This window comes from Zingiber officinale, chromosome 7A (genome assembly GCF_018446385.1).
Source record: "Zingiber officinale cultivar Zhangliang chromosome 7A, Zo_v1.1, whole genome shotgun sequence".
Lineage (NCBI taxonomy): Eukaryota > Viridiplantae > Streptophyta > Magnoliopsida > Zingiberales > Zingiberaceae > Zingiber > Zingiber officinale.
Window position 1 is genome coordinate 118674410 of NC_055998.1, and position 23323 is coordinate 118697732.

The following is a 23323-nucleotide window of genomic DNA, read 5'->3' on the forward strand; positions in this document are numbered from 1 at the left end:
TTTTACCCAGAACCGACTCCACCCTATTTAAGAGAAATAATTGTAATATAACAGTTAACAAAAAAGACTGTGAAATGTTTTTCCTAGACATGCTAGATCAAAGTGGTAAATAATTAATAATTAGTAGGTGGTACCATCAAAACAACCATGGGATGGAAAAGTGCGATGAATTGTAGCGGCTCTTTCCCTTGAAATATGCATCCCTGCAAGAGATGAATTTCATGAAGAAGTTTAGTTTATCAAGTTCATAGATAAAGATTAGTAAATTTAAACTTATAAGAACCTGCACTGGTCTCCTTTTCAAGGAGATCCACATTTTAGTAGCCAGTTGTAGAGCCATTAGTTGATCATCCTGGGAATAAGAAATTCACATTGTGATGATAAACCTAATTAGAAGCTCATTGAACTATAAGCAACTCTGCATCATAGAGCTGCGGGATAGGAGTATAACTACTACTCTTTTGGTTCCTTAAGAGGACACTTGGTTATTGGTAGTTACCTGAGTGCTATCCTTTCCCATCCAACAAGTCAAGAAGTAGTCCTCTTTCTTTTCACCAGAATGATATGTTTTTTTTCTAGCCACATAGAAAAGCATTGTCTTTAAGCTTTTTTCTTTCTTTTCTTGTAGTGATAGGGGTGGTAAACTTGAGTTCTACAAAGACAAATTACCTGTATGAAGTCAATGAATGCATTAAGAATGGCCATAAATCTTTCAACTTTACTATAGAAATTGCTCCCAACAGTCACAGTATCAGCTAATTTGTCATCCATCCTTGTCGAGTTTGATCACTAAGAATTGTTGTAAACTACGTAAACAATTACAAAAGAAACCCTATCCATCTTGATTTGATTTTAAAGAATGAAGCTTATTGATAGCTTTCAGAATTGTGAAAGAGACACATGATTAACAAAAATTCAAATATTGCATAATTGATTACATCCATTCTAGTTGCAAAATCACACAAAGCACATGCAATCAGAAACCCAACCACAAGCATCCACATGTCAGCTAGTGGCACATAGATGGCGATTTAATTCAATGAAAAAAGAGAAGAAAAAAACATGTAAAAGTGTATGAAAATAGGACAACAATGCAAGAAAATCACAATCTCAAAGGTCAAGATTCAAAATTCATGTCAACAACCATCAGAAAAAACCCATCAAAACAAAGAGCAAATTATTTACAAAATGTGCAATGCTATAATCTAAAAATGATACAGTCATATAGAAGCAACTGATGTAAGAATTATATAGAGTAACTGGCTAAGAAGCATAGCACTCCGCAACATATGTAGGTGATTCAAAAATCTAGGGATCTCGCTTCGTAATAAGTTTAGATTATTTCTCTTAAAGGGAGATAGGCTTACTCACTTTCATTGATCCTCCGATGAATGTTTTGAAGATTGGGCGGTTGCAGTGCTTCTTCTTTGAGTTCCAATATCATCACTCATATATCAGTACAAAAAGCTCATACACTTGTACATACAGTGAGAAAGGAACTGCAAATTCTATGGGTACATGATTAGAGTGTTAGTCCTTCATTGGCAATAATAGATAAAAGCTCATACACTGATAACCGTTAGTGTGTGTTTGCAAAGAACTCACTGTAGCAGTTCGCCTCTCACTGAAGCATTTGGACTTCTGTAGTTCCTTGTAGAGTTCACCTTTAGCTGCATATTCCAGTATCAAGTAAACTCGAGTCTGTGATACAAAGGAGAATCTAGGTCAACTGAGGTGGCATAAACAAAATTTAGAAAAATTGATAAATAAAATAGAAGAACACAAGAACTGGAGGAAAATAGGAGAAAATGAAGCTGCGGGTTGTAAAGCAAGGAGATCAGCAACATTCGGAACTATTACACTGCTACATGCTTCCTACTGTTAAAAAAAAAAACCCTTTCTTCTCGTCATATCAAGGAAGTCGATAATGGGAGGAAAACAAAACGACAATTTTCTCACCATGGAACTCGAATCAAACTGAGTGAGAGGCGAAAACAAGATCAGAAATAAACCTTAACAAGAAAATAAGAAAAAGAAAGAACAGACGTCACTATATAAGCCATTCCCTACCTCTTGCTCAAGCTCTCGTCCTCTTCTGCCGACAGCTGCGCTCCGAACATCACGGGGCTAATGCCGCCTACGGGCTACCAGGAAAAGCGATCGTAAGCGTGAGGAGCCAAAAATTAGGGCATTTCTCGGACTACATTACCTTGAGCGTTCGTCAAGACGGCGGCGTCATCCCGACAAGGTGCGGAGAAGAGAAATTACCAACTTTGGTCATGCCGATGCCGCTTTCGATAATGGAAAGCGTCTTGTTCGCCTTGTCAGGCACGAGGCGGATGAAGAGCTCCGGCTGGGAGTCCAGCTTGCTCTTGTTGGTGAGACCCTCGAACCGGATCTTATCGAGTGCCTGCAGTCACACGATTTGCTTTAGCAACGACAACACGGGAAAAAAACGGGAGTAGCAACATGGAAAGCAGCGATGTCTCACATCCGAGGCGTTGCTAATCAGCTCGCGCAGGAAGATCTCCTTGTTGGAGTAGATGGTGTTGATGATGATGAGACTCAGCAACTGGTTGATCTCCGCCTGGAACGCGAAGGTCTCCGTCTCCCCCATCTGCACGTCCGCCATCACCTCGATCGAAAGAAACTGGTTTCGCGAACAGGAACCGGAATCGAATGAATCAAGTGCTTCGATGCGATCTCGTCGGCCCCTACCTTAGCCGGGAAGAGCAAAGAGAGGAAGGAGGAGGAGGAAGAGAGGATCGGACGAGGAGGCAGAATGGAACGATTTATGCTGCGATTTTGCTTAGGACCGAAGCAGGTGGTTTTGATCCTAATCGGGAGAGGAAGGGGCGTCGATCCAGGAAGGGGAAGAGATCCAGGAAGGGGAAGAGGGAGATGAGGCTGAGAGAGATGGTCGGAGGTTTAGGTTTAGGTTTAGGTTTAGGCTGAGAGAAGGGGCGCGATATTGGTTTAGGTTTGGAGGGAACTTTGTAAAGTGTTGTAAATTTTGGCTGGTGGAAAAATTAAATTATTATTTTTGGTTCATTAACATCGGGTTGTTAAAACCGTTGTCTATTAACAAAAAAAAAGGTGCTCATAGACATCGGCTAAAAAACCGATGTCTATGAGCGAAAATCTGCGCTCATAGATACCGATTTTTAGAGAAACCGGTGTAAAATACTCAAAGACATCGATTTTTGCTTAGAACTGTTGTTGTTCCACCGATGTCTATGAGGGTTTTTCTTGTAGTGGATGTTGTCATCAAAGACTCCTTTAAATTCTGAAATGTCTTTTCTGCTTCAGAACACCATCTAAATGCATATGTGAGATCCAGAAAACCACGTAATGGCTTGATATTCTTTGGGGTGGGTCACTCCTTCATAACTAGCACCTTTGAGAGGTCAGTAGCTACTCCTTTTTGGATTACAATATGACCAAGGTATTCCACCTTAGTTGTCCCAATACTGCACCTAGATCTTTTCACAAAAAGAGAATACTCATGCAAAAGAGTGAGTACTTTATAAAGGTGATGCAAATGATCTTCGAACGATGAACTATAAACAAGAATATCATCAAAGAAAATCAAAACAAACTTGCGGAGGTAAAGCCTGAAAATATCGTTCATCAAACTTTGGAATGTAGAAGGTGTATTAGTTAAACTGAAAAGCATGACTAGAAATTCATAATGACCATCATGAGTCCGAAAGGTTGTTTTTGGAATGTCTGGCTAATAGATCCTTATCTGATAAAAGCCTGAGTGAAGACCCAACTTTGAGAAGAATGAGGAACCTCTTAATTCATCAAGTAATTCATCAATGATGGGGATGGGGTACTTATCTTTCATTGTAATTTTATTCAGTGCCTGGTAATCTATACAAATCCGCCAACTTATCTCTTTCTTTCGTACAAGCAGTACTGGAGAAGAATATGGACTTACACTTGGGCGAACAATACCAGCTTGAAGCATCTCTTGTACAATCTTCTCAATTATCTCCTTCTATATGTAAGGGTAGTGATAAGGCCTAACATTTGCCGGTGCACTCCCCGGTATTAGAGGTATACGATGATCATGTGAACGTGATGGAGGAAGTCCCTTTAGCTCAGCAAATATCATAGAAAATTTTGAAAGAAGTGTCTCTAATTCTTGAGGGGTATGTGAGGTACTTTTAGGATCCTTTTTGATGGAGAGTTGATGAGAAAAATGGAGTAATCTTTCTTTAATAATCACTCTACTTGATAACTACTGATTGATGTCATAACATCTTGTCTCTTGCCATTGATGCAAACTTCTTTTCCTTGATCTAGGAAGCGCATTGTTACTTGAGAGAAATTCCATATTATGTCTCCTAATGTTCTCAATTATTGTGCTCCAAGTACAACATCACATCCATCTAGGGGTAGAAGAAAGAGATCTGTGATTAATTCATAATTTGGTAAGAAAATTTTAATACCATCACACTTTCCTGGACTTGTAAGTGATCTTCCATCCGCCACCTTAACATCAAATGTAGATGCTTGCTCTATTTTTTGTTTAAGCCTTCTTGCCAAGGTTGAGTAGAAAATTGTTGGTGCTTCGTGAATCTATAAGTATCATTACTGGTTACTTTTTAATGAATCATTTTACCTTCATCGTTTGCGGAGTTTGTAGTCCTTCTAAGGCATGAACTGATATTGTCATAGAGTCATCTTGTACTTCGTTGATATTATCTTGTGTTTCACCTTCATCGAAATCATCTTCTTCCTCAGAATTCTCTATTGGTTCAATCATCAGTATCCTATTTTGCTTGCATTGATGACCGCAGTGCCACTTTTCATTGCAATGCCAACATAATCCCTTTGTCATCCTTTTCTTGATCTCTTCCTTTGTCAATCTACCGGTGTTGAATAATGCAATGTGTTTACATGAATTACCTTGTTATTTCTTCTTCCTTCCTCATTGATCTTCTCTTCTTGTAGTCATGCAAAGGATAAGGCAGCCTTCATGGTGCGCGGTTGATTCATTTTTACTTCTCGTCATATATCAAGGAGAAGTCCTTCAATAAAAGTGCCCAGTAGTTACTTTTTTGACCAATCATGAGTTCAATTAGAGAGTCGCTTGAATCATCCTTGGTACTCTAGTACGGTTGAAGTCTGTCGAATTTTGGCCAATTCTCCATCAACATTCTCATAACTAGAGGGACCAAATTGATTGATGAGTTCTTCTTTGAATTGCTCCCATTTTGGAGGCTCATGGCATGCTTCAAGCCAGTCATACCATTGGATGACATCGCATTCGAGGTTTATAGATGCTAGTTCTACCTTTGCATTGTCCAATGGCATCGCCTTCGAGGTTTATGGATCTATGTGCACCTCCTTTGCTCCCTAGGGCATGTTGGTCGCTACTACCGGATGTCGTTCCGTTCTCCTGTACAAAAATTTTGTACAAGCACAGAACTTTCCTAGCTACCCATGTGCTCTACTGAAGTCCAAACTTGGATTGCAAACGATGCTTAACATTATTAATCCAAGTTGTCCTTCAGAAGTTAAATTTGGATTGGGAACGGAACTTAACATTCTTACTCCAAATTTAACCAATGTGTTCTTCATAAGTTAAACCATATTACAGAAGTTGATTAAATTTCTATTTCAAAGATTGGCTTCCAGGACAAACGTGGCGAGGCACAGACCTTCTTGGGTATGGGATCATCCACCACTGCCTAGACAAAGCCTTTCAAAGAAATCAGAAATTTAAACTTCTAACCGTAAACTAGGTTTAATTATAGAGACCTCAATAGAAGCACAATATTGAAACATGAAATCGAAAACACAAAATTGATTACAAAACGATAACCTAAAATTGAAAACCTCTTGTGTTTGGTATTTCAAAATCTATACAAAAGGAATGAACTAGTATGATGCGGAAACAAACTACTAGTTATACCGCTTGTAGCTTATAGACCTCTTGATCTTCTGTTGTATTCCTCTTCTTCTCTTGGACGTCATGTGAGTGACGATCTACCAAAATGAGAACCACCCAAGCCTTCTTCTTCCTCCCAAGCTTTCGGCCACCAACCAATCTCCAAGGGACACAAGGAAAGAATGCCTCCTTTCTCTCCTTCTTCTCCAAGCAAGATCCGGCCACCAAACAATCTCCAAAAGATGATGCCACCGACCACCAAAGAAGAAGAGAAGAGGAAGAGCAATGACCGGTCATAAGGAATAGAGAGGAGGAATAGAAGATGTGTTGTATCTCATGAAAGCACCCCCTCCCTCTCTTTTATATTCCTTGGTCAAGGCAAAAAAGGAAAATTTTAGAAATAATTAAAATTTCCTTATTTTCCTTGCTAATGACTAAAAAGGAAAATTTTAAAATAAAAATTAAAACTTCCTTTTCCTCATTGTTATAGCCAGCCACCTTATGTCCTCCAAATAAGGAAAGTTTTAAATAAAAAAAATTAAAACTTCCTTATTTGTTTCTGGAAAAATTTTTAAAATTAAAATGTATCCTTTAAATCCTTTTAAGGAAAGATTTTAAAATAAAAAAAATCCTCTTTTGAATCCCTTCATGGTTGACTAGTTATAAAAGCAAAATTTTTAGAAATTAAAATCTCTCTTTTAAAACATGTGGATGGTTACAAAAAATGAAAGGTTCAAAAATTAAAATCTCTCTTTTAAAAGATTTTAAAATTTTCTAAACTCTCTTTTAAAATCATTGCTTCCACATAAGGAAAAATTTTAAAAACTAAAACACCCTTTTAATTAATTGTAGTCAGCCACTTAGCTTGGGCTCCAAGCTTGGCCGGCCACAACTTATCCCCATTAAATGGCTTGGTCGGCCCTAGCTTGGGCTCCAAGCTTAGCTTAGCCGGCCCCATTGAGATGGGTAAGAAGTTGGATTTTAGGTGGATATAAGACTTTATAAATAAGAGACTACGACAGGGACCGAGAGGAGGAATTGGTTTTGGTCTCCCGATGAGCTTGAGCTTCCCGTGTTCACCCCGAACACCCAACTCAAGTTCATCAATAACAACTCATACCACTAAAGAGTTATTATTGAACTACCGCACCAATCCCATATTACAATATGGGCTCCTTCTTACCATGAGTGCGCTAATCTCCCTGTGTTTAAAATATCAAATGTCAACTAATTAAATCAGTTACTGACAACTCACTTAATTAATATCTAGCTCCAAGAGTAGTACCACTCAACCTTATCGTCATATCAGACTAAGTCCACCTGCAGGGTTTACATGACAATCCTTATGAGTTGCACTTGGGGACATCATCAACCAAGATCACTAGGACACAGTTTCCTTTTATAATCAACAACACACCATATAAATAATATCATTTCCCAACTTATCAGACATATTGATTTAACGAACTAAATCTCATCCATTGATAAATTAAAGAAATAAACATTAAGTATACGTGTTTGTTATTATATCGGGATTAAGAGTATGCCCTTCCCTAATAACAAAGGCACGGTTCTTTTATGTAGTCAGTATAAAAAACTACCTCAAATGGTCCTGCTCAATACACTCATAGTGTACTAGTGTAATTTTATAGTCAAGATAAACTAATACCAAATTACACTACGACCATTCCAATAGTTTGTCCCTATCCATCTTGGTCGTGAGCTACTATTTATAATTTATAAAGTGCTGATAACATGATCTTCTGTGTGTGACACTACACACCATGTTATCTACAATATAAATTAAATGGACAACTACACTTAGCATATAAATGTAGACATTTGATCAATTGTGATTCTTATTTCAAAATAATTGTTTACAAAAAGCTAGACTTTTAGTATATACTCTAAAAATCTCCCACTTATACTAAAAGACTATGTTGCCATAACTGCTGCCATACATCTGATTCTCATCCCCTCAACATGCCGATCAAAAGCTTTCGCCGGAAGGACCTTAGTGAAAGGATCTACTAGGTTATCTGTGTTGGTGCAATATTCCCTAGGTCAAGGTTGACCTGTTTGACTGAGCTTGAGTTGATTCAAGCTTGAGTCTTGGTGTTTGGATTTCGATGTTTGATAATACATGGAGACTGACAATACATGGAGATTGCAGGTGCCATCATTCATCTGGGGAGATTGTTGGTACAATTCTCCTCTGATCAGGGTTTGATCAGATTGGGTTGAAGAAGAGTCAAGTAGGTCAAGGTTGACCAGATACTTGACTGGGAAAGTCCTAACTGGAAGGTTAGGCAGAAGGAAAATCCTGGTGAGTGAAGCCAGGTGAAAATACCTAGTGAGTGAAGCTAGGCAGAAAGAAAAGTCCTGGTGAGTGAAGTCGGGTAGTTGGAAAATTCTTGTGAGTGAAGTCAGGTGAAAGACCTAGTGAGTGAAGCTAGGTAGAAGGAAAGTCCTGGTGAGTGAAGCCAGGCAGATGGAAAGTCCTGGTGAGTGAAACCGGGCAGTTGAAAATCCTGGTGAGTGAAGCCAGGTGAAAGACCTAGTGAGTGAAGCTAGGCAGAAAGAAAGTCCTGTTGAGTGAAGCTAGGCGGAAGGGAAGTCTTGGTGAGTGAAGCCAGGCACGGGAAAATCCAGGTGGATCAAGGCTGATCGGACACCTGGTATTGGTAAGTCGAAGTGGGTCAAGGTTGACCGGACACTTGGCACAAGGAGGAAAGTCCAAGTGGGTCAAAGGTATTGACCGGACACTTGGTGAGGGAGTCCCGATGAATTAAGTGGACTTAGTGGATACAAGGCTTTATAGAGGCTACAACAGGGACCAAGAGAAGGAATTGATTTTGGTCTCCCGATGGACTTGAGCTTCCCGTGTTCGCCCTAAACAATCAACTCAAGTTCATCAATAATAACTCATACCACTAAAGAATTATTATTGAACTACCGCGTCAATCTCATATTACATTATGGGCTCCTTCTTATTATGAGTGCGTTCGTCTCCCTGTGTTTAAGATATAGAATGTCCAATTAAATGAGTTACTGACAACTCACTTAATTAACATCTAGTTCCAAGAGTAGTACCACTCAACTTCATTATCATGCCGGACCAAGTCCACCTATAGGGTTTACATGATAATCCTTATGAGCTCCTTAAGGGGACATCATCAATCTAGATTATTAGGACACAGTTTCCTTCTATAATCAACAACACACCATATAAATAATACTATTTCCCAACTTATCATGTTTATTGATTTAACGAAATAAATCTCACCCATTGATAAATTAAAGAAATAAATACTAAGTATATGCGCTTATTATTATATCGGGATTAAGAGTACGCACATCCATAATAACATATGTTTTGTTCTTTTTTGCAGTTAGTATAAAAAGAAACAACCTCAAATGGTCCTGCTCAATATACTCATAATATACTAGTGTAATCTTATAGTCAAGATAAACTAATACCAAATTACACTACGACCGTTCCAATGGTTTGTCCATATCCATCTTGGTCGTGAGATACTATTTATAATTTATAAAGAACAGATAACATGATCTTCTGTGTGACATCACACACCATGTTATCTATAATATGAATTAAATGGATAACTGCATTAAACTAAATGCAGACATTTGACCAATGTATTCTTATTTCAAAATAAATATTTATACAAAAAGCTAGACTTTTATTATACATCCGAACAGCAACACCATAGGGAGTTTCAGGGACCCTCACCATAGCTGACGGTGTTGCCCCTCACGATAGCAGCGACTGTGGCATTTCCAAGCTAACATCAAGTGAAGGGGCAACGATCACATATCTGATCATGGGTGAAGAGAGGCAATAGGGGAAGATCACCAGCATCTGCTTGTGGTCAGAGCTATGGTTGTCCATCGCGACTTCTCAACGAGGAAACCCACAGTGGAATAAGCGGCCGACGTCAAGCAAATCAAGAGAAAATGGCTGGTCGGCTTTAATAGTCGCTGCCATGGCCACTGCTTTGGCTAGCAACGCTGGCCCCCAAGTCTGCCCCGACGAAAAGCAGTGCGGCACAGACGACGATTGGCACAGGAAGGAGATAGCATGGTCGAAAGATGGGGTGGCATCATCTGCTAGTAGCTTCACCTCCCATGCTGGCAATAGTTGCTACGTTACCGGCGGATCTCGCGCGGATGGTCGGCATCAGTGGCATCGATGTGCGATGAAGTCGCGAGGGCTCAGCGTCGAGGGGCACAAAGAGCACTGCTCGGCTATCGACGATGCTGAATCGGGAGGAGGCGAAGAGCTTTGGTCGAGGGATTTGGGAGAGGAAGAAAGCAATCGGGAGAAAAAAGGAAAAAAGAAAACCTAGTTTAAAAATTTTATACCTTATATTAATAAAATCCAACCATACGTGGATTAATTCAATCAACTCCCACTAAAATGATAATCCAAACAGGCTTTCCCTAAGCCTAATTAATTTATCTCCTTAAACGTGTCATATGGAATTCGTTTAAATCCCGAAAAATTTCATAAAATTCTGAAAAAATCCAATAAGATTATTTTTCAAATAATCTTATTATTTATTTATTATTTAGGTGTCATATTTTACATAGATAGGGAACAACAAGACTTTTCTGAAAGAACTCGTGCCCCTTATTTAAAATAATTATGTGTATATAGATAGATGACCTAGCCTGTCTTTATTAAGTTAATAAAGATATGATTTTATCTTTTGACTAATTCAGCTTAGGACATCTCTAATGTAAGGTTTTAAAGAGGTTTGTAAAATAAAAAAGTTGAATAAAAAAGTTCTAATCATTCTAGGTGCAAGGTTTAAATTTTGTATTTTAAGAACAATAGTAAAATTTTAAAGTTATTTTTTATTTTAAAATTGATATAATACGTATGTAGTCATATAATTACGTATTATTAATTAGACTATATAAAAAATATTTAAAACTCAAATATTGATACGACATAATGTGTTATATTAGGATCCTTAAAAAAAAATTTGGTAGAACTCTAATCATTAACAGGACTCCACCATAGCATTAATGCATATGGATGACATACCAAATCATGAATGGCAACAAAGTCAACGCTTATTTCTTATCTGGCCGTACCACAACAAGATACAAAGCAATTCTCCTATATAACTTGTTCCAATAAAGAAAGAGATGAGGAAAGTGACACCATTGAAGGTAATTCCATCAGTGGCGAGGCCATTAAGCATGCATCCCATGACCAACAAACTCACCTTTTTCAAATTTGCTTGACTTTGACGAAGATAAAGGCAAAGGTGAGGAGACCTTGACTCCTGTCACATACGCACACATAAAAATCTTAAGAATCGTGTGTGTAGGCGACGCACACATAAAAATCTTAAGAATCGTGTGTGTGTAGGCGAAGGTGAGGAGACCTTGACTCCTGTCACATACGCACACATAAAAATCTTAAGAATTGTGTGTGTATATATATATACACGATTTTAATATACTGCACGACACGTACAGTGCACAAATGTACGCGTCGTGCAGTATATCATGATTTTTTTTTATTTTGATTAAAAAAATAAGTAAAATATATTTTTTAAGATTTTATTGATAGAGTTCAGACATCCTAATTGGGATATAATTTTTAGTTAATTTTTTTGTTAAAGATTTTACCTCTAGAGCTTAGATTTTCCAATTGGATTATAGTATTTAGTTAAAAAAAATAAAATAAAATAAATTTAAGTATTTACGGAGTATTGTAATATATTAAGGGGATATCTTAACGTATTAGCTACTTATATAAAGAAATATTATTTTTTTAAATTCAAAATGTCTGTGTTTTGTTATTTTTTAATTTTGAATTTAAAAAAATAATTATTTTTTTTTAAAGATTTTATTTCTAAGGTTCAGATTTCCCAATTGGTTATAATTTTTAAGCTAATTTCCTTTTTAAAGATTTTACCTATAGGGTTAAAAAAATAATAATTTAAAAAAAAAATTGATATGGTGCGCGACGCGCACAGTCACGCACTGTGCGCGTCGCGCACAATATCAAAACTCTATATATATATATATATATATATATATATATATATATATATATATATATATATTTGATATATTGAACAATGCTTTATGCACAATCGTGAGCGACATGTAGACGTGGCGTTGCTAGCTCGATTTTGCTAAAAAAAAATATATTGTTATTTATTCCCTCTCCCCTTTCGCCTTCTATTCAAAACTTCTACTGGGAAATTTTCCAAATTAAAATCTCCCTTGCCGCTCCCTCTCTCTCGCGTGCCCTCTGTCTCCATCGTCCGTCGTCCCTCGCCGCTCCCTCTCTCTCTCTCTCCCTCCGTCTCCATCGTCCGTCATCCGTCGGACCTCGCGCTCCCGCCGAGAAAGTTTCACCGGCGTCTTGAATCTCACAGCTGTTGTGAGAGCTTACCACCTCTCTCCATTCCCAATGGTAATTTGTTTCATTTTAATTTATTATTCCACACTGTGATAACATACATATATTAGAAAGATTAACGCTATAACATACAGGGACGATGTCGGCTACAAACACCTACATGCTACAAACGTGAAGCAGCCACTTGGTAAGTCATTTTTTTTATAGCTACATTTTCTAACAGATATTACCCATACAAATACTTAAGTTCATGTATATCAACTTTGCTTTGCTGCTACACGTTGTAGCAGCTACTTTGACAAATAACTACTACACCTTATAGTAACTAACTTGGAAAGTTAGTTTTTACAATTTGTAGCGGTTAAGTTAGAATGTTAGCTGCTACAACGATATAACAGCTTCTCAACTGAGCCTTTTCTCTACTTGCTTGACCTCATAGCCACTATCTGCCTAAGCTTGTGATCGTCCTCTCCCTGCCTCGAGCATAGCCAAGCCAATAATCATTTGACAGATTTACAACATAGAGCAAGGGTCCCGGTGAAACCAGTGAAAATTATCCTCCTACATGAAGATCTGTTCGGTACTTCATTTACTTCCTTTTAATGGCGTGGAGGAGTGATGGAGGACCATCACTCCATCAAGATGAACATATTTCACCTTTTGCAATTTTGTGATCGTCCCCTCCTTCCTTTATGAATTTTAGGTCAAGCAAGAAGAAATAAGAATAAATTGTGAAGCAGTTTCGCTTGCGTTCGAGGAAGTCAGGCAAATCGAAATGATAACAAGAGTAATTTGGGACTTCCCAAAATGTTTAAAAATTGAATGCCCATTTTCCTATTTTAAAAGAAAATTTGCTATTAATAAAATAAATTGACTTGTTGATCGATCAGTCGTCGCAGTAGGTGACATTGATTATGAAAATGACAACATTTTCTGACTTGACTTGGACTATCACGAATAAAAGTCATCTAATTTTCCAATCGAAACCAAGCATATTGATAAACTTTCACACGGCTAAGACAACTTATATATATGCGAACTAAGGATTGCATTCCCTCCAACTCGATCACATCTTCTTCCCCTCTTTCCTAGAGAGAGAATCAACTTACGAATGACTCTTAATTGGGATTTCATGGCGATTTCTAGTTCCTCAAAGCATGCTGTAGTTATCTTTGTCGCTGTAATACTGTTGAGCAATAGAGCAAACTGTGATGATTCTCTACATGCCAACAAGGGGAACACCTGCCTAGAGAGTGAAAGGAGAGCTTTGATTGCCATCAAGAGCGATATGTATGATCCTGGCGAGTGGTTATCTTCATGGACAGGCTATGATTGCTGCAAGTGGAGAGGAGTTGCTTGCGACAATGGTACTGGTTATGTCACTAGGCTTGACCTTCACTATTCCGATGAATATAATCCAAGGGGGGAGAGAATCGGTGCGAGTAAGGTAAATCCTTCTCTACTCGAACTGAAGTATTTGAAATACTTGGATTTGAGCTTCAATAACTTCGCATATGCGCATGTGCCCCACATGATTGCTCCACCAAATTAATTTGATTCCTACTCTACAAGTGTTGCTTTTGGGGGATGCAGTTCTCCCAAATGTTCCACCTTCTTTACCCACATTTAACCTCACATCCCTCACCATGCTCGACCTCCAACAGTATGAATGGAACATCAGCGCTTCCATGTTGAGGTGGTTGTCTCATGCCAGTAATCTTGAACACCTCGATCTATCTAGATGCTGGAGGGTGTCTGATGCCGAGGCACTTTCAATTGCTTTGGGATCTCTGCATAATTTGAGGAAGCTATTTTTGGTCGATACTCAAATAGCAGGAGAACTTTCTACAATTCTGAAGAATGTTAGCAGAATGTTGCAATATTTAGATTTGCGACGGAATTTCTTATTATCTGGAGAAATTTCAACAATTTTGTCGATCCTTCCGCACCGACTGGAGTTCTTAGCTTTAGACAGTAATAAAATCTATGGGAGAATCCCAGAGATGTTAGGGAATTACACAAGCTTGAGACACTTGAGTATGTTCCACACTCAAGTAACTGGAGGTATTCCGAGAACAATAGGGAAACTTATCCATTTGGAGTATCTTGATTTGTCTGGAAATGATATAACAGGAGAGATGCCATTGAACGTAGGAAACCTTACAAACTTGGAAGAGCTAAATTTGATCGAAACCAGCATCACAGGATTGATACCAGAGAGTCTTGGTAATGTTATTTCCTTGAAATATTTGAATTTGTTTGGGAATAAGATTACTGGAGAAATACCAAAAACTTTGGGGAGTCTTCAAAATATGCTAATATTAGATTTAAATGGCAACTTTCTCATCGGGCAAATACCAATAACAATTGGCAAAATTTTCAACCTGCGTTATTTGGATGTATCAGAGAACAACTTAACTGGAGAAATACCAAAGACATTTGGGCGGCTATGCAACCTAAGAGTGCTATGTTTGTCATCAAACAATATTAATGGAGAGTTAACAGATGTACTTGATGGCTTATCCAATTGCTCGCAAGGAGCGATGCTATCACACTTATTCATTGCTGACAATGATTTGAGTGGAATTATTCCTTCCAACCTTGGACTGTTAGCTCAATTAGAGGGACTGGACCTCTCCTCAAATTCTCTACTAGGTAACATGACTGAAGCTCATTTTTCTCGGCTTACAAGATTGGAGTACTTGAATATATCTTTTAACTCCTTGAATGTCATTTTTCCAAATGATTGGCATCCCCCTTTTCATGTTGATGAAATTGATATGAGTTCCTGTCATTTGGGAGGTACCTTTCCTTCATGGATCCAATCCCAAATGTTTTTGAATTCACTGTATCTTTCTGGAGTAGGACTCTCAGGAACAATTCCACTCTGGTTCTCAAACTTCATTCCAAACACTAGTCTTGAATATCTTGACTTAAGTTCAAATAATTTGACTGGTCTAATACCTTCTACTCTTTCTCCATTTACTGATCTTTCAAACAACTCATTTGAAGGGCCAATTCCAACGAACTTAGCGATTACAGACTCTGCTCAAATTTTAGTGTTGTCTAATAACCATATAAATGGTAGTTTTCCACCCTTCTTGTGTAATTTAACTTCCATATTTTTCATTGATTTGTCTAACAATCACTTATCTGATACATTCCCACATTATCAAAACTCATTTCCTCATGCATTAGAGTATCTACATTTGAACAATAATAGTATCTCAGGACAATTTCCTTCTTTCCTAAAAAAATGTAAATTGTTAATCACTCTTGATCTCGGTGAAAATAAATTATCGGGCAAAATACCAACATGGGTTGGATATCTCACTTCTCTACAAATTTTGCGTTTGAGTTCAAACTCTTTCACCGGTGTCATCCCAGTAAATATAGGATACCTAGCTTCACTTAAGGTCTTGGATCTTTCTTTCAATAAATTATTTGGTAAAATACCTTTATCTATAGGACATTTCAGGGCTATGTTTCAAGATTATACCATTTCTAACCCATGCCATGATAATAATCTTCAATGTGCAACGACAAATATGGGCTCTTATATACCAAAGGATAAGATCCTAATAACGGCCAAAGGATCAACCAATGAATACATTAGAATTCTCTCCCTCGTGACTAGCATAGATCTATCTCACAATAATCTTTCTGGTGAAATCCCAAATGAGATGATGATGCTCCGTGGTCTACACTTCCTGAGCTTGTCCAACAACCACTTGACTGGTATAATTCCTGAAAACATTGCCGTCTTGACAGAGTTATTTTCTCTTGACTTGTCAATGAACAATCTCACCGGCACAATTCCCTCCAACTTATCTGCTCTAAACTTTCTCAGCCACTTGAATCTCTCTTTCAACAACTTGTCGGGACAAATCCCAACAGGGAATCAATTTTTAACCTTCAATGACCCTTCAATATACGCCGGCAACAAAGACCTTTGTGGTTGGCCACTACCCAAGTGTCCTAGTAATAGAGCCCAGCAAGGTCGACTTCATGCAAGAGATAATGATGATGCTGGTAATGGCGGCAAGCTTGAAAAAGTTTTGGATTATGCCTTCATTGCTATGGGGTTTATAATCGGATTTTGGGCATATTGGGGCACAATGATCATGAAAATGTCCATCAGAATTGCTCTCTTCCAGATGGTGGACAGGATTTACGACTGGAGCTACGTGCAACTCGCACTGAAGTTTGGAAGGTGAAGACAAAGGGGCAAAGATGAAATTGATAGCCTTATAATTTGCTGATTGTACTTTCCCATCAAAGATAAACTCTCCAGCTTGTATGTTGCTCTACTAGCTAGAATATGAATAATAGTGTTATTTCTGTTGTCCCTTGTTTCTTGCAATAAATTGTTCATCCCCATTGTTCTATTCCATTTGTCATGCTTGGAATGAAAAATAGAACGGTTGCTTGGTGATACGGTGCGTGAGTGTGGGGTCGGTCAGCGGACGTGGTCCGGGGTCAAATCTGCGAGAAGGTCAAAGGTCAAGCCTACGAGGCGGTCAAAAGTCAAGCTTACGTGGCAGTCAGAAGTCAAGCCTACGCCATAGTCAAAGGTCGGCCCAGGTGGTGGTCAAAACCCCCGCTTAGGTGGAGGATAGAAGGCCCGATGCAGACTGCAAAGTGACCTGAAGCGCCGGTCGAAGGCGGGGTCCTCCTATAAATAAGAGTTCAGGTTGGCTAGGGTGGGCTGATCGGAAAACACAGGGTCGGTCAGAAAACACAGGGCTGGTCGGAAAATACGGCTCTAATCGGAGAACACAGGTCCAATGGCCCGGGCGTGCCGGTAGGAAAACACAGGTCTAGTAGGAAAATACGGGTCCAGTCGAAAAATACAGGTCGGGACTTACAACCTTACGGCACACCATAGAGGCAAAGCATACAGGTCGGGAGGTGTCAACCAAGAATGCAGGTCAGGACTGATAATCTTGGAGCACAAGTTACAGGGATCAAAGCGTGCAGGTCGGGATGTGCTAACCAAGGATACGGGTCGGGACTTATAGCCTTGCGGCACACCATAAAGTCAAAGTGTGCAGGTCGGGATGTGCCAACCAAGGATACGTGTTGGGACTTATAGCCTTGCAGCACACCAGAGACAAAGGGTACAGGTCGAGATGTGCCCACCAAGGGTATACGTCATACGCACAGGCCTGGAAACGATACAAGGTAAGGCAGGTCAGGAGTCGGCAATATGAGAAGCGCAGCACAAGATCAGATGCACTGGCCTGGAAGCGATACAAGGTAAGGCAGGTCAGGAGTCGGCAATATGAGAAGCATAGCACAAGATCAGACGCACAGGCTTGGAAGCAATACAAGGTAAGGCAGGTCAGAAGTCGGCAATATGAGAAGCACATCACAAGATCAGATGCATAGGTCTGGAAGCAGTACAAGGTAAGGCGGGTCGGGAGTCTGCAGTATGAGAAGCGCAGAACAAGGTCAGACACACAGGCCTGGAAACGATACAAGGTAAGGCAGGTCAGGAGTCGGCAATATGAGAAGCGTAGCACAAGATCAGACGCACAGGCTTGGAAGCAATACAAGGTAAGGCAGGTCAGAAGTCGGCAATATGAGAAGCGCAGCACAAGATCAGATGCACAGGTTTGGAAGCAGTACAAGGTAAGGCGGGTCAGGAGTCTACAGTATGAGAAGCCAAGAACAAGGTCAGACACACAGGCCCGAAAATGATACAAGGTAAGGCAGGTCAGGAGTCGGCAATATGAGAAGCGTAACACAAGATCAGACGCACAGGTTTGGAAGCAATACAAGGTAAGGCAGGTCAGAAGTCGGCAATATGAGAAGTGCATCACAAGATCAGATGCACAGGTCTGGAAGCAGTACAAGGTAAGGCAGGTCGGGAGTCTGCAGTATGAGAAGCGCAGAACAAGGTCAGACACGCAGGCCTGGAAACGATACAAGGTAAGGCAGGTCAGGAGTCGGCAATATGAGAAGCGTAGCACAAGATTAGATGCATAGGTCGGGAAGCGAGACAGGTAAGGCAGGTCGGGAATCTGTAAGATAAGATGTGCAGAACAAGGCTGCAGAACAGGGCCAGATGCGCAGGTCTGGAAGCAGCGTCAGATCGGGGGCAGCAAGCACAAAGACCCAGTCTAGGGATCACAGACTGAAGGATTAGGCACTACACGACAAATAGGTAAGGGAATCATAACTACCTATAAGAGAAGAATCAGAGTGTCAGGGAATATGCCAACGGTCGGGGGCTCATTATCCCTTCGGGATTTCCGCTAGCCTATGGAAAGAGGTCACGTGTCATTCACCACCAGACAAAGCCTGACATCCGTCATTCCCTGACACCCGTCAGATTCCAGAAGCTGCCTTTTTGTAGTATAAAAGGGGATATTTTGTCCCTTACGCAGGTACACACACTCGTCATTCCACACTTGTCCTTTACTTTTTAGTTTTTCTCTGTGTTTTCTAGGGAAAAAGTACCTAACTTGAGCGTCGGAGGGCATAACCCGGGGACTTTTTCCTTGGTTTCTGGTCTCTAACGATCTGAGTGCTTGTCTGAGTGTGCGCAGAACCCTCGAGTCATCATCTCTCGTCATCTGTCCGTGCGAGCCCTTCCGGCTAGTGCCAGATTGACTCAGCTTCGCAACGACTCTCTGTCAACACCGATTCCAGCGCTACCCGCCTCTGTCCGACTCAGCTTCCGGACAGGATCACTTGGTATGAAAAATAGAATGGAAATGAGAATAAGAATAGAAGGTAATCCGTTCTGTACCTATCTGATTTGCCCTATGTTGTGGTCTAAAATTGAATGTCTATTTCTCTATTTTAATAATAAAAAAAGATCAATCTAATCTAATTAAGTTAGAGAAAATATTCCAATTTAATTGATTTGCTTTCTGATTTGGTCTAAATTGAATATCTATTTTTCTTTTTCTTTTTAAAAAAATCCATCTAATCTAGATTTGTAAATGATTCAATGTGAAAGCCTTGGCCCTTTAAATTATGAATAGCAATTCTTCTAACTTGTTCCAAGAAAGAGATAAGGAAATGGACACCTTTGAATAATTGAAGGTGACTCCATTAAATATGCATGAGCAATATACAAGTTTACTTGACTTTGACGCAGATAAAGGTGAAGGTGATCGACCTTATCTCGAATCATATACACATACATAAAAATCTTAAGAATTTGCATCTATTTAATTCAATCTTCCTTTTTTTTTGGTTAAGATATTAAGAGAAATCACTAAAAGAGTATTCTTTTATAATTTTTTTAATATTAAAATAGCATTTATTTTTACTAAATTGTCCTCATGTCATTGTCCACATATTGTCCTCCATAGCTGACCCTTTACTTTACTTGCTCGAGTTCACAATCACCACCTGCCTAAGCTTGTGGTCGTCCTCTCTCATATAAATTTTAGGTTGAGCGAGAAGAAACAAGAATATATTGTGAAGCGGTTTGGTTTGCAGTCAAGGAAGACAGGTAAATCGGAATGATAACAAGGGTAATTTGGGACTTCTCGCAAGGTTTACAATTTAAATGTCCAATTTTCTATTTTAAAAGAAATTTTGTTATTAATAAAATAAATTAACTTGTTGATCAGTTACAGTAGGTGGCGATTGAGTATGAAAATGATAACATTTTCTCAACTTGACTTGGATTATCACGAAAGAGGGAAACAATTGCTAAGTTAAAGAGAGCATACTTACACAATATGATGTGCTCTAAAATTGGATATCTATTTTTTTTATTTATTATTTATAAAAAAAAGAGCAGATTTTTACCAAACCACGTATGTAACTTTGCCAATTATCTAAATTATGTACGTGACTTTGGAAATTACCAAATCACGTATGTGATACCTTTTTTTACCCTTCTCATTATTTCTCGTTCTTGTCCACGTCACATTCGTTCTTGTTCTAAGCAAGGGAGAAAATTTAATTCTTCTCGAGCCATCCCGAACCAAACGCCTTATTTGTTTTCCTGTAAATCGTGAAATCACAAAACCTCTTCATCGTCAAAATCACAAAATCCTAACCAGTCTCTACGTTTCCATCGCGTCGTCTTTCGGCCGAAGCTTCTGCATCACCTGCTTCTTCACCTCCACCGATCGACATCTTCACTGGCGTCTTTGTAGTCCGACAGTTTGGAAGTCCAGTTCTTATCCTTCACTGCCTAGTTGTGTTCTCGGAAGTTTCGAGGTCTGACTTCGGTTTTATCCACTTCACCGCATTAGCTCATTCTCGTCTCGCCACATTAGCTCGTCCTTCCCGTTGATGACCTCTGATAAAATGCTTCCATCTAACTACAAATTCTATTTTTTGATTTGTAATTTAACTATAAAATCACTCATTTAGGACAATATTGAAGCATTTATCATCATTTCCAAAGGTAATAATTTTTAGATTATAAGATTTTTTCCTATGTGTTTTTAAATTTTTTATTTATTTTAATACCCTTATTATAATTAAATTTAACGTAGTTTTACTTAGGTTTACGAAAGTTATGTGATCAAATTATCTTAAGCACCGTTATTTAGCTATTTCATCAAGTTTTATTTATGAAAACACATTATGTTAGTTGTTTACCATTGGTTAGATCTGTACAATCTTCTAAGATATGCATATTCAGTTGTGATATATTATATTTAACTTTATTAATACTATCTAGATGAATTGCTTAAAACATACTTAATCTAAATAACACATTTTGTTTTCTTCTATGTTGTACTTCTTAACTGCAATGTGATAAGGATCTCTTAATCTAAAGAGGTTATATCATCTCTAACCTACCCCTTATATGTGTATAGGTCTCATGTGTTGTTTTGCTTAGTTCATCAACTTAGTTAAGCTTATCTCTAAATTTAATATTTTTTAGATTATATATTATTCAGTGTAATTCTCTAATTGTTCTAGTGAATAAATTTAGTTTAACTTAATTTTACAAAAGATATTTGATTGAAATTTACAAAACTTGATTATTTTTTTGTTATACGATGGGAAATTAAAAAAAATACATCTAGTTTTGCAACTAAGATCTAATTATCAACTTTGGAGGAAAAGTTACATTGGATAAGTAAATTTGTACATTTTATAGAATTTAATTCTGAAACTTCTACAAAGAGAAAGGCAAAGGGAGGAACAAGAGTTATACTATACGGAAACCATATTAGTGTTATAAGGTGAAGCCCATTTGAGTCATTCCTCACCATACCAGAAATTCAACATCTTAGGGCATTACTGATAAACATATTTGAGAATTGGAATGTGGAAGCAAAGTAATTCAAATTCTCCAATGTCGATGTATCCTTCATAACAAAAAATGTAGCATTATTGCTTGAAATCCTAGATAGAGGCAGACATGTCCAAATGGATTCCAATATTGCTTTTGGTGCATTATTCAAAGATTCTTTGCAAGGAAAGAACTAAATTAATCTAGATTGGAAAATCTATTGGAAACATATTCTCTCCGAGTATATTTAGATACAAATGCTTTGCTATTTTATAAATTTTATATTTTGTATCTGTTAGTGCAGGGAGCACCAAAATAGAACCTATATTTTGATGTTGACAAAGGTTCAAGTTAAGTCTTGTTGTTATCTAATAGATTGATCAAGTATGTAGGATGCCTAACTTAGAAAGTCCTAGTAGGTCAGCTGGACTAGAAACTAGGTGGTGAAAGTCTCAGCAGATCATGGAGGCAAGAAGGCAGGATGGGTCAAGTGAACTAGATATTTGTTGGTAAAATCGATCTCCAGGGTTGCAATGTTTGTTAATATGTTTAAGTAGTTAGGCAAGGGAAGTGCTAACTGAAGATTAGAAAATGGTAAGAAGCTTACCTAGTGACTAAAGTATGAGAGGTCTACCGAGTGATTAGTCCTAACTGGAGGTTAGGGGATATATATATATATATATTGATAAGGTGCTTAATCGTTTAGTCATGCAGAATTCCAGGAAGGAATTCCTGTCAATGTCACATGGTGTGAGTCTATCAAAGACTCACTCTCCCCTCTTCTATGGAAGAAAGAGACCGCATGGAGCAGATTCCTTATGCATCTGCTATAGGGTCTATCATGTACGTTATGCTTTGTATTCGCCCAGATGTCTCGTATGTGTTAAGTATGATGAGCAGATACTAGTCAGATCTAGGTAAAGGTCACCGGACAACAATCAAAAATATTTTTAAGTACTTGAGAAGAACTCAAGATTATTTCTTAATCTTTGAAAGTGATGAAGAGCTTGTTGTAAAGGGTTACACCGATGCTAGCTGCTAAACTAACAAGGATGATTCCATATCACAGTTAGAATATGTATTTTGCTTGAATGGTAGTGTTATGAGCTGGAAGAGTTCCAAGCAAGACACAGTCACTGATTCTACAACAAAGGTCGAGTACATTGCTGCTTCAGCTGTAGTAAAAGAGGTTGTTTGGATTCGGAAGTTTATTACAGAGTTTGGTGTTGTTCCTAGTATAGCGAACCCAATAAATTTATTATGATAATAATGAGTCTATTGCATAGGCTAAGGAACATCGCTCTCATCAGCGATCCAAACACATACTATAGTGATTCCATCTCATTCGAGAGATCATTGATAGAGGAGAAGTGAGGATATGTAGAGTACTGACTGATGTTAATATTGTGAATTCGTTGACCAAGACTTTGGCACAGAGGAAGCATAATGGTCACTAGATCACTGGGTATTAGATATTTCAGTGATTGACACTAGGGCTAGTGGGAGATTATTAGTATTAGCTCTAGTACTAATTATGAGATGATTGACAAGGATAACTTTGTATCATATTTCATTAATTAATAAAAGACAAAGATGGTTATTATATTACTATAGTTCAATGCCGAACAAGTAAGTATAATAATGTTCTAGGGTATTAGGTTCTAGTTTACAATATATTAATTGGTTAAATTGATTGTGAGACATTGTAGATATATATAAAACGCTACTCTAAACTATTCTTAGTCAAGCATTAATATACCAGAATAATATTAATGTATTGAGACTAGCATGTAGG

The 23323-nt window shown here is 38.3% G+C and overlaps 1 protein-coding gene across 1 annotated transcript; it reads left to right on the top strand.

Annotated features, from left to right (window-relative positions):
- Positions 1–13945: 13945 nt before the first annotated feature.
- LOC122002196 (receptor-like protein 19) lies at positions 13946–16656 on the top strand. Its single transcript, XM_042557281.1, has one exon. The coding sequence runs from the start codon at positions 13955–13957 to the stop codon at positions 16523–16525; it is 2571 nt and encodes an 856-aa protein (XP_042413215.1). The 5' UTR covers positions 13946–13954; the 3' UTR covers positions 16526–16656.
- The last annotated feature ends 6667 nt before the right edge of the window (positions 16657–23323 follow it).